At 45.6% G+C, this 13,596-nt stretch overlaps 1 protein-coding gene across 10 annotated transcripts in view; it reads right to left on the bottom strand.

Moving 5' to 3' along the window:
• DOCK7 (dedicator of cytokinesis 7) overlaps positions 1-13,596 on the bottom strand; it is a 174,056-nt gene that overhangs the window by 78,288 nt on the left and 82,172 nt on the right. For all 10 annotated transcript variants that reach the window (XM_020993043.2, XM_020993042.2, XM_020993040.2 and 7 more), the window contains exon 15: positions 1,269-1,386. In XM_020993043.2, coding sequence (XP_020848702.1) covers positions 1,269-1,386 — 118 coding nt within the window. The remainder of the gene's footprint in view (positions 1-1,268; positions 1,387-13,596) is intronic.

Raw genomic sequence — 13,596 nt, forward strand, 5'->3', positions numbered from 1 at the left:
CAGGAGACCTTGAACCCAGGTCTCTGCTCACCATCCCTGCCCTCCAACTCTACAGGCCTCACTGCGGCTGCCCGCAGGCCCAACGCCTGCACTGGGGCTGGCTGCCGGTGTCTTTCCCTCTTCCCATCGAATTCCCACCCAACACCAATGGCTCCCACCTACTGAGGGCCAACAGAAATACTTCGCCTGGTGGCCAGGCCTGGGAGGGGGGTTGGTAAATGTTTATCAACTGCCATCCCAACACACACGCCATACGCCCCCCCCCCCACTCCCACACCATACCCCCACACCACACACCCATACCCACACCCACATCACACACACCCCTACACCACACACACACACACACGTTTAGGCTACACACTGCCATTTTTTCCACCACTCTTCAGTGTGGACCACAAACCCAAGCCCTGACTCGCAGTTTTTGCCAGTTTGAGATGTAAATGCTCCCCCAGCACACCCGTATACACGAGGCGCTCCTTCAGGGCCGAGCTCCAGCGGAATCCCCAGAGTCACAGGTTCGCAGACTTCAAAGGGACTCAGACGACACTTGGTCCAGAACCACAGAATCTCAGGCGCGATGGCCTCAGAGGCTATTTATTTGGTCCGAAGGACGGCTGAACAAGGACTCTCTCTACAACAAAACCGACACGAGTCCATTCCAGATCCGACTGAAGACCCCCCAGTAGAGGGGTGAGCCAGCCCTTCCTGAGGGACCCCACATCTGACTGCTGCCTACAGCCTCATCTACTGCTGCATCCCTACACAGAAGCCTTCAGCTCAGGCAAACACAATCTGCCATTCCTCACCACGCCCCCCACTTTGTGCAGTCTGGGAACGCCCTCCCACCATAGCTCCCTTGACTGACCCTATCCCTGCAAAGCCAACCTAAATCAAGCCCTTCCTCATCTCCCCAGCCAGAAGTTGACCGGCTTACCCGTCCAGAGCACTCATAAGTGACGGGTCTATCACACACTGCCTCATGCTGCAATTCCCTGCAGATACATTCTCTCTCCCCAACTACATGATAAACTCCTAAGATGAGACACCATCTGTCTTGGTCATCCCTGTATTTTCCTGCAGCACGTAGACCAGTCAATAAATATTTGTTGAATGAACGAATATTTAACTTGGTTTGGAAATACACACATTTATACCCACACAGAAAGTTCTGCACTCAGACATTTTTTAACAGGTAATTTCAGATCTGAGTGTTCTGGCTCCTCTCCAAGCTAGACAGGAGAAGAAAAACAAATGCCATCGCTTACCGGCATGGCGTTGCTTGGATCCTCTCCGTACATAAACTGGACTTTTACAGTGATGTTCCTGGCAGAGCCTTGGCGATTTGCAAAATTGAGGCTTTGGGGATATACATAGAGGAGATTCCTGGAAAGCCAACAGTGCAAAAAAAAAAGTTAGTTTTCACATAAAGAAAAAACATATCATCAAACATTCTTAAAAGGAAAAAATGATCTGAATGATAATGAATCAAAACGAGCATGGATTCATACACCAGTTTTTGTTTAAAAAATGTCTATGATTCAGGGCAGCTAGGTGGCGCAGTAGAAAGAGCACCGGCCCTGAATTCAGGAGTACCTGAGTTCAAATCCGGCCTCAGACACATAACACTAGGCTGTGTGACCCTGGGCAAGTCACTTAAACCCACTGCCTAGCCAAAAAAAAAAAAAGTCTATAATTCAATCCAATTCCACTTGGTAAATGTTGATTTGTTACAGTATTTCTAAATCATTTCAAGTTCTTAAAAACAAACTTTCCAAAAGGTTCTATTTATACAGTCCAACATTAACTAGTAACAAATAACTTTGTAGGAAGGGACAATGACTTAGGCTTTAAGAGAGATCCAAATCTCACCGCTTTTGCCTTATTTCATTCAAAACAGTAAGTCTGAGGCTGGAAGGAAGTTTTTCCTTATGATGACCTAGGTCATCAAAGGTCAGGCCTGATTTTCTGTATAAATGCTATTTTACAAAATGTTATACATGCTGTAATAATACATAATTACATATGATATGTAGTCAATAATATAATTACATATGATATAAAATCATATCAACTCTGAAAATATCAGGAAAAATCTAGGAATGCGGGAATGGAAGAGGGGATGCATAACAGAAGTGCTGTCACTATTCCTGGAGGAGAAAACGATAAGGCTGAGATCGTATAGAGATCTAACATCTCATCAAATAGAAGACCTCAGAAACGGGAGGCAGTCGGGCATGGAATAGAGGATTCTATGGCACACAATGGCACAGCTGAAGGGAGGGAGGCCTAACGTCACCCCTCCCCTCAGAGACAAGTAAACCAGGACTTGGTGAAGAGAAAGGACCGCAGTGATAATGATGGAGCCCCGTCCAAGCTGGGCCCAGCCGCGGAGCCTTAAACGCAGGCTTCCTGCCACCGCAGAACCCGCCTTGCTCTTCATTTAGAGGTAGGTGTTAACGGCTTCTGAGAATCCCAGTACAAATTCAAAGGGATAAATGAAACCTCTAAAGCCCAATGCCTCCTCCTCTAGGTGACCGCTAGACACGGCTAGACACAGAGGAAAGAGAGGGGCCTTTCTCTCATCCCCTGCCCCTGAACAGAGGGGACAGAGCATGCCCAGGCACCAACAACAAGGAGAGCGCTGAGCAGTGGGCGAATCAAGGGAAGTCCACGGGACGGATGCCCAGACGGAGCCTTCCCCCTCCGCCTCCCGCTCCTCGGGCTTCCTTCGAGCCTCAGTCAAAGTCCCTGTCCTCTTTCATTTCAGTGCCTTCCTTCTGAGACGCAGCTACCTCAGGTGTCCTCAGCCCTGATTCATCCTGTCTCCGGCAGGTTTGTACATAATTGCTGCCATGCGGTCTCTCTCCCATCACAGCTTCTTCAAAGCAGGGATCATTCTTGCCTTCCTCTGCATCCCCAGCACTTTACACGGCCCGGCACAGAGTAGGTGCTTAATAAATGCTCGGTGACTGACAGTTCATAAAAAGCAATAATCTATATAATACTGACCACTTTCCTTTTAGTCATATTCTTTAAGAATTGTTAAACGCCTCCGACAGTGATTAGATGCTTTCATTAAATTTAAATCAATTACAGCTTTCAAAAAATCTAAGATTTTCCTATCATTAATCATTCACATAAACGCTAATGCAGTGCTATGAAACATCAGTGTTTATCTTGGGCTCCTTCCTAGTTCAACAGCGCCACACAGCCCGGCTTCAAATTCAAGCTCCGACACTTAGTAGTTTTGTGATCTAGAGATAATCCTCAAATTCTGAGCCTCAGTGTCCTCACTGATAACACAGGAATAATACATGTGCTACCTATCCCCCGTAGGACATGACAGCAGCTTCTGAATCTTAAAGTGATACACACATGTTCATATATTTATATATGTGTACGTGTACGTGTGTGTGTTTATACACACACGTGTGTGCATTATTCCAATGTTTCTCAGGCATATTAAAAACTTAAGTTACATCAGCTTTCTTATCAGTAAAAGACCAGATGATTTCTCGGGTCCTTTCTAGACCTAATGTTAAATAATTCTATGAGCTGTGTTTACAATCCTTGGACTCTAGTACAAAGTGGCTTTGTGGGCCTTCTGTTAAACACAGGTGTAGAATCCAGGTCACATGGAGGGCAGTGAGTGGATTCACTGAGTGCCCTCCCTGGGCCTTACTACCCCGCATTTGAGAGAGTTCACTTGCCAGCCCGCCTGGTCAGGAGCTGGTGCCGTTCTTGGCTGGACTGGTCCAGGATTGGGCTGTTAGAATCTGCGTCTCCCAGCAACATGGGCACTGGCGTTATTCCTCCTTTATCCTTTTCCACCATGATCCCGAGTCTGACTGTGCTGCTCCCTGACTCGATAAACTCCCTCCAGGGCCCGCTGGGCCGCAGCCACCTAGAGAGCCCCCCCTGCCCATCCCTGGCCTCCCTCAACGTCAGGGTCCAGTCACGCTGGCCCTCTAGCCGCAGCTCAGAGCGGCTCCTTGTCTCCTGCCTCGTCTCCTCACCTCTACCTCTCAGAATCCCGGCCTTCCTTCAAGTCTCAGCTCAAGCCTCCCCTTCCCTACCATGTCTTTCCTGACCCTCACCAGCTGCTTGTGCTTTTGCCCAAATCACCTTGTACTGACTTGGTATCCATTTTAAACAGATGTATTTAAGTTGTCTCTACCAGCTAGGCAGGAAGCCCCTTCTGTCTTTAGGTGCTCCTCCCACAGTGCCGGGCACTTAGTAGGTGCTCAATTCTAAATGAGTCTCTTTACCTATCTCTGTTGCCATCTTCCACATCTCTTTTACAATTTTAACTTGGTTCACGAGTATCCTCTACATGTATATCATTCTCTCCTTCATAAATCTCCCTCTTCCTCTTCATTCAAGTTGTTTCTCTTTGTTCTTGTGACCTTCCCGTCTTTCCTGAGGATGGCTTCCCTTGCAGAGTGTCAGTTCTTGGCATAATGCTCAGGATTCCTCTCGACCTCTCCAAAAATCCAGGCTGCTTGTCAGACTTGGTTTGGCTCTCCTTTCTTCTAGCCTAAACTCTACCGTGATGTGGTCACTTATTCCCATCACTCCCATGCTAGCAGCCAGCTGCCCTTTGCTGGGGAATTTCCTTCCAATGATTCTGCTGCTTCTGAAGGATGGGCTTAACACCAAGTCAGGCTAATACACGATCAGTTGCTCCGTCTATGTGGCTAAGTTTACTCACAAGAAATCAAAAGTGAATGGGAACACAGACACTGAAATAGTGGATCAGAAAGTAAGAATCCCAAGTGAGAAATTCTATCGTGTCCATCTACCTGCCACATGATTAAGAACAAGGTAACGCTGATTCCTTTGTCACGCTACCGGTGGGTTGGCTCTGCCAGAAGCCACAGCCTCCAAGACAAGACCATCATTTACGCCACTGGGGGCTCAACGTAGGACCTGAAAGGGCCCTCAGAAAGCAGTGAGCCCAATTCCATCATGGTCCAGCTGAGGCGAGCTGTCACACAGGTGGCAAGCGACAGACAGAGGCGCCAACTGGGACCACGCCAGGCGGGCACTGCCCACTTCTAACTTGGGACAGAGGAGATGCTCCCTCTTTGGATGTCCCCTGGTATCTGGGCCTGTACCTGCCCTTGACACTTATAACACACCCACCGTGATATCATTATTTGTGTCCTTGTCCTTGTGGGCTCAAGGCAGTGTGGTCAGACTGCTGGAATTAGAGTCAGGACATCCTTGCCTCCACATTCTGTCTCCCACACTGACTAACTGTATGACCACAGGTCAAGTCACCACTTCATCAGCTTCTATGGGAAATGCAGATTATAACATCTGCATTCACTGATCTGCTTGCCCTATCACACTGATGAGTCATAATGAGACTCTAGTGACTCCACTAAAACCCCCAGATCTTTTTCAGGCAAACTGCTGCCTATCCACCACGGCTCCCCATTTTATACTTGAAGAGCTGGCTTTCTAAAATCAAAGGTCAACCTCTCCATGTCACCCTGATAACAATTCCATCTTACTTGATTCATGTCTGCTGTGTGGCCATCATGCGCCATGTCAGTAACCCCTCCTAGCTCTGCGCCATCTGCATATCGCCAAAGGTATCTCCATCCCCTATCCAAATCCAGGTAGACAGCGCTTGCACATTAGCTCCTTGACCTACCATTGAGCGCACCTCAGACCTTTCACCCCAAGGACCTTGCAGAGAGGTGCTGAATAAATGATGGCCAGAATCTCATGGCATGGATACGCAATTAAGGGGCATAGGCTTCCTTCACGTGTTTAACTGTCTCACCCAATCTTCACCTCAGATGACAAAAATTGGCCAGCTGAATACATAACTGGCCAAGATTACACAGCCACCTAAGGGCAGACTGTCTCACTGAAACGGTTGTCCTCAGCAATACAGAAAACATATTTCTCCATTTGTGGAGAAATTTCTATATAGAACAGATTTGCAAAGAATAACAGAAAACAGCTATAGGTTTTTATTTTACTATTTTTTTAGGTTGCCATACTGGGGTAAGGGCGGAGAACTGAGAAGGTCTGAGAATGAAGTAGAGGCCACAACACACACACAAAACTTAACTCATCATTATTTCATTAAGTGAAAGCCTATGATGACCTCTCATATTGCTGTTCATAGTGCTATTAGTAATTATTTATACAGACCAATGGGATAATTTGCTTTCCAATTATATCACAAGATTCACACACTCTACATCTATGCTTTAGTAATCTTTTTTCTGACTCAAAACAAAGCAATCGAGTGGATACTCGATCATCCGTCAGGTAAACAAAGAAGCTCTTTCTTATTCTTCGAGTTTTTCAATGAGTAAGACAAAACACTAAGAAATCATGGTGAGGATACAACTGGCACAGAGGAATCTACAGGATAAGAGGAGACGGTACACGCTCATTTCATTTTTTTCCCAGTCAGTATTGGAACTTAATGACAGAATACGGTCTTCTAATTCTTTGTTTATCTTTCCTACCTTCCACAAGGCTCAGATGACATGAACATTAGGTTAAAGAATTTTTGTGTAGACAAAAATTACATGAAATTTAAATTACATAAAATCCAAATGCTCTTGTACAACAAAACCAATGCAAAATCAATGACATATGAAGATAAATTAGCAACTGGAAACAAATCCTGACCATCCATCGTAGGATGAACAAATAATAGCATGACATAAGAAACATCTACTAGGAGAACTTCAGAGCAACATGAGAAGAGTCAAATGAACAGATGCGAGGGATGGAGGCAGAAACAGGAGGAAAGGACATAAATGAAGGTGTCCCTCCCGCTCAGCAGACCCCAACTCAAAGGTGCTGATCAATACGTGTGCAGGGGGGTATGATGGCACGCACCCCCCCTTCTCTCAGGGGAGAGGTGGCAGGAGAAAGGATCAACTGCTAAGCACAGTTTTTGTTTTTGCTGCCAGTGTTATGATAGAATTCACTAAAGGGGGAGGGATGGTTGGAAAGGAAATATGATATTGAAATGCACTGGTAAAAATGAATCACTAGTTAGATTCTGAATCGGTTACTCTGGTCATGCCTTACTACACAATATTTATCAATGACGGCCTCCTGGACATAGGACTTTCTTAATACATCCTTCCAGGAGGGGAGTGCGCCACCATGCCTGATGACCTTTCACCATCTGGACCCCACACATTGTAATCTACCGTTCTGTGGCACTCTCCAGACCATGGGGCCTTATACCAGAGGCCCTGCAACTGAGCCCTCAGGATGCCTAGGCCTTGCCACTGAGCCCTCAATGGAACCTTCTTATATGTACTGTCTCTTCTAATCAGAATATGAGCCCCTGGAAAGTAGGTATGCTCTGGTGATACGTGTTATTAATCCCAGCTCACCAGGAGGCCACGGTGGATGGAACGCTTCAGTTTGGTAGTTTTGAACAGGAAGGGCTCCTCCAACAGAGTGTCCTACTGGGGGTGGTCCACCAGGCTGCTTAAGGAGGGATGGACCCCACCAGGCTGGAAACTGAGCAGGAAGAAGCTCTGGTGCCCATTGGTGGCGGTATCAGGCCCACGAGCGGCCCCTGACTCTCAGCCTGGGCAAGATAAGAGGAACCAATCTTTAAAAAACAACCCACTTGCATTTCTAGACCTTAGTACACTGCTTGAAACCTACACGCTTACTAACTGCTCTTTTCATTCATTCAGAAGAATAAGCACTAATACGCTTGTGATTTTCTTCCTCAAAATACAAAGTGAAATACGTTCTTGGCTGTCCCCACTCCTTACTACAAACGCCTCCTGGGACACAGTAAACAGACATTCAACAAACGCCTACTGACCGGGGGATTGTCAATTTCTAAGCGCAAGCAGAGGGAGTGCAATTTGGCTTCTTTTTGGTTTATTAAATCACATTATCATTTGTGTCAATGGGCATGTGCAGACTTCTAATGGAAAATTACTTTGCAATAGTTTAATCAGGACCTTTTCAATAAGTATGAGAGGCTACACGAGGAACATGAGGTGTGTGGGTGAAACTCAAATGAAAGAGGTTATAAAGACAAAACAACGAAGTATGCTAGAAAATGAAAAGAAATGAAATCAGCTGCAGTGTTCGAAGAACCCAAAAATGCCCTGTGTTGTATTAGGAAATCCAACCTTCATGGGATTTCACAATCACACCACCCCCTGCACAAGCAAGGCAGGATAAAGGACTTTGCTTTTGTGCTATTTCAAACAAGGCTAAAAAGTATCCAAATGTTTTAAAGGCCTGAGAGCTTTCGGCCGTTGCAAAGTTTCTGAAGTTAAGCGTCCTCTTTCAACTTGCTCTGCAAATTTCCTAGTTTTCTTTAAAGATGATCTTCTTAGTAAATGGGCTATTCTACAAGATAATTAGTTATGTCAGTTTTATTTGTATAAAAAGAAGTTCAAGGAAAACAGGAGTTCTGTTCCCCATAACAGATAGTGTAAGTCAGACAGAAGAAAGTAAAAAGAGAAATGAAAATAATTTCTAAAAATGCCACTTTTGTCCAGCTCTCCTACCCTGGAGCGCTTTTTCTAGTGTTTGCTAACTTGGTAAATCACCTCCTTCAAGTACCCCGTCAGGTACCAGAAGAGATTCTCAAGAAAATTAAACGCAAGAATGCTGGTGGGAAAGTGTCCTTTCTGAAGTGAGGCAGTGACAGTCCTACGGCACTGTCTTGCTCAGACCAGATGTGGAATAGAATGTTCAGTTCTAAACTCTACATTTTAGCAGAGAAATTCATTTGTAAGTTGGAGAATGTGCAGAGGAGAGCACCAAACAGTGATGATCATGTGACGAGGCCCAGTGTACAGAACAGGGATGTTAGCCTAAGAGAAGGGGCCAGCTGTCTTCAAACATCTCGAGCTCTGTGACATGGGGACTGTGTGACTCAAGGGCAGAACCCGGGACAAGGGACAGATGATGTAGAGGTCATTTAAGTTCCCAACCATTCCCTCGTCATCCATAGTCTTCAAGCAGAAGCCAGATGAGCTCTTGTTACACTGGACTTTTGGGATGACCTAGATGGTCGCTGACTTCCCTTCCAATTTAAGCCCCTCACACAAGCCCGGCAGATATGCCTGCTGTCACCATAGCACCAGGTCATGCGTGTCTGTGCCTAAAGGGCTTTTCCGTCAAAGGGCAGAGTGAGGGGTTCCAAGCACTAGGCAGAAGCAGGGAAGGGCACCCCTCATCTGTGAAATGGCTCCTATCACAGGAATAGTAATAATCTGCCTTTGGACATTCGTAAGCCCCTGGTCCTACAAACTGAACAAAGTTTATTTAAAATTAAAAAACCCCTAAGACTTGATACATGTTAATTCCTGTTTCACAAAATGGTGGGTGGAAGGGCTGATCACAAAGCCTTCTCTTCCATGAGGAAAGGGTTGATAGCAGCTGCTGCTTCTGCCAAAGGCAACAGAGGGTAAGGAAGGTGAGCCTTCCATGGCACAGGAGTTTCTGGCAAAATACTGGAGCCTTCCCTCTGTCATACACCTCTACTTTTCAGCCCAGCCCCAGGACCGGCCTTCTGGCCCCATCCACCCAGTGCTGAAAGGGCAGCTGGAGGTGTGCACACAGCCTCAGGTCTACCAAGTTTAAATGCTTGGCTTTCAAAACCCTCCACAATCCATGGTTACGTGCACAGCCTGGCATCCTCTTTGTGCTCCCTACCCATTCCACACGTCCACCAAGCCCGACGATTCTCTGGCCCAGGAAACAAGCCAGACATGCTGCTACCCACGTGTCTGTGCTCAGACCTTCCCCTGTGCCTAGAATGCATTCCCTCACCCTCTTCCCTAAACACTCTGCAAAACTCAAAGTCACACATCGACTGCCCTACGGAGCCATCCCTGATCACCTTCTCCTACAGTAATAACTATTTACACAGCATCCCACGGTTTACAAAGTGCTTTACAGTTATTTTCAATCAACAAACACTTATTAAACCCTACTATGTTCCAAGCACCATGAGAAGCGTGGGAGATACAAAGACAAAAGGTAAGCGGCCTCTGCCCATCAGGAAGCTTTCCTTCTATGGCAAGAACAGCATGTGCACATCTAAGCAGCCCAGGTCCCAATTAGCATGAATAATGAATCCCACGAAGCAGTCAAATCACTTCAATTTGTGCTGCATATTTCTACTTGGCTGGAAACAATGACCACAGTACAACGTAACTTCAGATAGTACAACCTACTGTGTGGGAATCCCTTATCTGCGCTAGTTGGGACCTACCTTAATATACAAAACAGCCGTAAGTAAATACAAAGCAATTGGGGCAGCTAGGTGGCGCAATGGACAGAGTAGCAGACCTGAAGTCAGGAGGACCTGAGTTCAAATCTCACCTCAGACCAAACACTTGACACTTACTAGCTGTGTGACCCTGGGCAAGTCACTTAACCTCAATTGCCTAAAAATTAAAAAAAAAGTAAATACAAAGCGATTCCAGGGACAGAGGAGGCGCTCACAGCAGAGAGGGTCCAGAAGCACCTCGGGATTCCCATTTGAGTCTTACAACAATTTGCACCACAAAGCATCATACACATGATTTTACTTCTCATTTTGCAGGTGAAGGCTAAGTGGTTTCCTAATGACCCAAGTGGTAACCACCGGAAGAACAATCTGGACTGAGGTCTCTAACTGATCCCGGCCCAAAGCTGCTTCCGCTCCCACAGGCTGCCTGACAGCCACTCAGGTTAGAAAGGCTCTCAGGAGCCATCCACCCACTGCGGATCAAACAGAATCCCCTGCACGTGGCCATCCAGCTCTGGCCAGGGAGCTCCAGCAATCAGCAGCTCACATCTTCCTGGGAGAGTCTCCTCTCCACCACCTTTCCCCCTTGAATGTCCCATGTCAGCCTCCTGTGCATCTGCCCACAGCACTTAGCCTGCATCGCTCATCTATCATCATCCATGCATGTATTTTATCCCTTCAGCATCCCATCGGCACCTAGTGAAGAGCTTTGTACAAAGCAGATGATTTTTAAAAAAATGTCCCTTGATCTGAAGTGAATACTTTGAAAAACATATATAACCGCAAAAAAGAGGTTTTGTATTTTGTATGCTCTGGGGAAAGGAGGGAGATCAAAGAAAGGACAGAACTGTCGTTTGGAGTGGACAGGACAATGATAACAGATGGGGGAGAAGAGGCAGAAGTGCTTAATATTTATTCTGCTTGCTTTCTCTACTAGACAGAATGATCTTTGGACTGAAAGCAACCAAACACAAATGGCTAATGAGGAATTGACAGTAAGCCAGAACCCGGCAACCCTTAATGAGCTTAAGTAGCCGGCCTATAGGAGCCACATCCTCAGGTACTGAAAAAACCAGCAGAGATGATGCTAAGTAACTGTCGGTATCACTGGGAGTCTAGTGGAGAATGGGAGCAGCAGCAAGGAGCTGTGGAAGGCCAGGGGCTGGCTCAATTTTTAAAACAAGGGAAGAAAATGAAGGCTACAAACAGTCATCTTAACTGATTCCTAGAAAATTCTAAAAGGCATCAATAAAGAATTGGTCCATGAGCATCTGGGAGAGAAAGAAATTATCCCAAAGAACCACCACGGTTTCATCAAGAGCAGGTCGTGATAGATGCATGTGTTTTCCTCTTTCAGCAGTGACAAGATTGGTAGTTCAAGGGAATGCTATAAATAAATATTACATGACTTTTAGCAAAGTATTCGATAGAAAAAAATCTCTCCTGGCCTTTCTGTGGACAATTTGGAGATGCAGACTTCCATACTTCTACCACTGAACACAAAAATCCTGAGAGCAGTCCCAAATGGTTGATGTCAATGTGGAAGGAGGTCTCCAACATAGTGCACCAGAGATCTGTCCTTACTTCACTCAGCGTTAACAATTACATAAATGGCATGCCTAGCAAATTTGCAGATGACACAAGGCTGGGAAGAACAACTAATATACTGTATGACAGTCAATATTTAAAAGGATCTTGACAGACTAGAATATTGAGCCAGATCTAATATGATGAAATTTAACTGAGTTAAACAGAAAGTTTCATATATAAGTTCAAAAAATCAACTTCACAGGTCTAAGATGGAGAAAGCACGGTCAGAGGAAGCAGGTCTGAAAAAGGCCTGGTATTCTAGCAAACTATAACGTCAAAATGAGTTAACTCTACGATGTGTCAGTCAAGAAAGTTAGAGAATTTAGACAGGTAAAGAGTCTAAAGCAGAGAGACAACATTCTCATTACGGTCAACCTTGGGCAGAACACATCTGGCACACTGTGCTCCAGTTCTAGGCAGCATGTTTTAGGAAGAACCTGCATAAGTCTAACTTTCCAACACATGGTACAAACAGAAACCAGCTTCCTCGAGCGACCTTGTGGTGGCTGCTTTTCCCTAGAGGATGGGGAACTCTCAGAGAGCTGCGAGGCCGATGTATAGAATGCCGCCTGTGGTCCAGACACTCTCCCTTTTTTAGGACCCTTCAGATGGTCACACATTTCCACATTCTCAGCCTCCTGCTGCACTCAAGGGAGCCCCTTGGCCCATAAATGGCCCCTCCCTGCTGGTTACATCAGAGGCTAGCAACCAACCAAGCAGGGCTGGCAGATGAGCCCTGGGCACCCTTCTGCAGAGCTGAGTACCCTGATGTGTGCAGCAGAGCTGAACACCCCAATGTGTGCACATCACTGGGGCAGGGAAGAAGAACCTGATATTATAGGCACGTGAGAAGGGCAGAGGGCAAGCATGAGGAAAAGGAACACAACCCTGGCAGGTGGGCAAGGCAAAGCTCACCTCTGAGGATACCATCTTCCAGAAGCCTCTGTGCTCCCCCCCCCGACAGGCCCTTGGGAATCCCAAGTTAGGTCACAAGTGGTTGGTTTTGCTGCTGTTGTTTTGAAAATTAAAACACCTCTCTGGTAAAGGCCTATCGCTCTTAGCATCGATGGTCTGTCTACCTCATCTCGGAATGCCTCTTCATGGCAATGCCATCACGGATCTACTGTAATGTAAACCCTCCGAACTGCTAAATAATTTTAAAATTTCAATATTTCTAAAGACACAGGTATACATCTAAGTTTTATCCATTACTTCCTCAATGTCAACTGCATTCCATTTTCTGTGAGATAAAGGGCTCATTTCTGCTTCATAATTCGCTTTAATATCATCATAAAACCAGCTTTGGAAAACAAAAGAGAAAAAAAGGAAAATTTTAATCAAAAGAGAAAAATGGGGAAACTACCTTATACGCCAGTCATATTAATCAATATTGTTTTAGACTATTTAAAATAACTAGACATTATAGGGTTAGAATATTGCTGTGACATAGGAAATGACAAGTTGGTGGACTGAGAAAAATATGGAAAGACTTGGACTTATGAAAGAAGAGTTTATCCACCCTCAGAAAAAATAGGAGGCCAAATAAATATAGTACAGTCTTACATAGATGCACAGAAATGTATACATCTACATATGAATATCATAGCTATCTAAGTATATGTATGTAAGTCTATGTACATATGTATATGTGCGTGTGTGTGTGTGTGTGTATCCACACTTAATTGTAGCCTTCTACAATTGGTGGGGGGTGAGGGAGGAAGGTGGAAAAAAGAACAAAGTAA

This window comes from Phascolarctos cinereus, unplaced genomic scaffold (assembly GCF_003287225.1).
Source record: "Phascolarctos cinereus isolate Bilbo 61053 unplaced genomic scaffold, phaCin_HiC Scaffold_5;HRSCAF=322, whole genome shotgun sequence".
Taxonomy (NCBI): Eukaryota; Metazoa; Chordata; class Mammalia; order Diprotodontia; family Phascolarctidae; genus Phascolarctos; species Phascolarctos cinereus.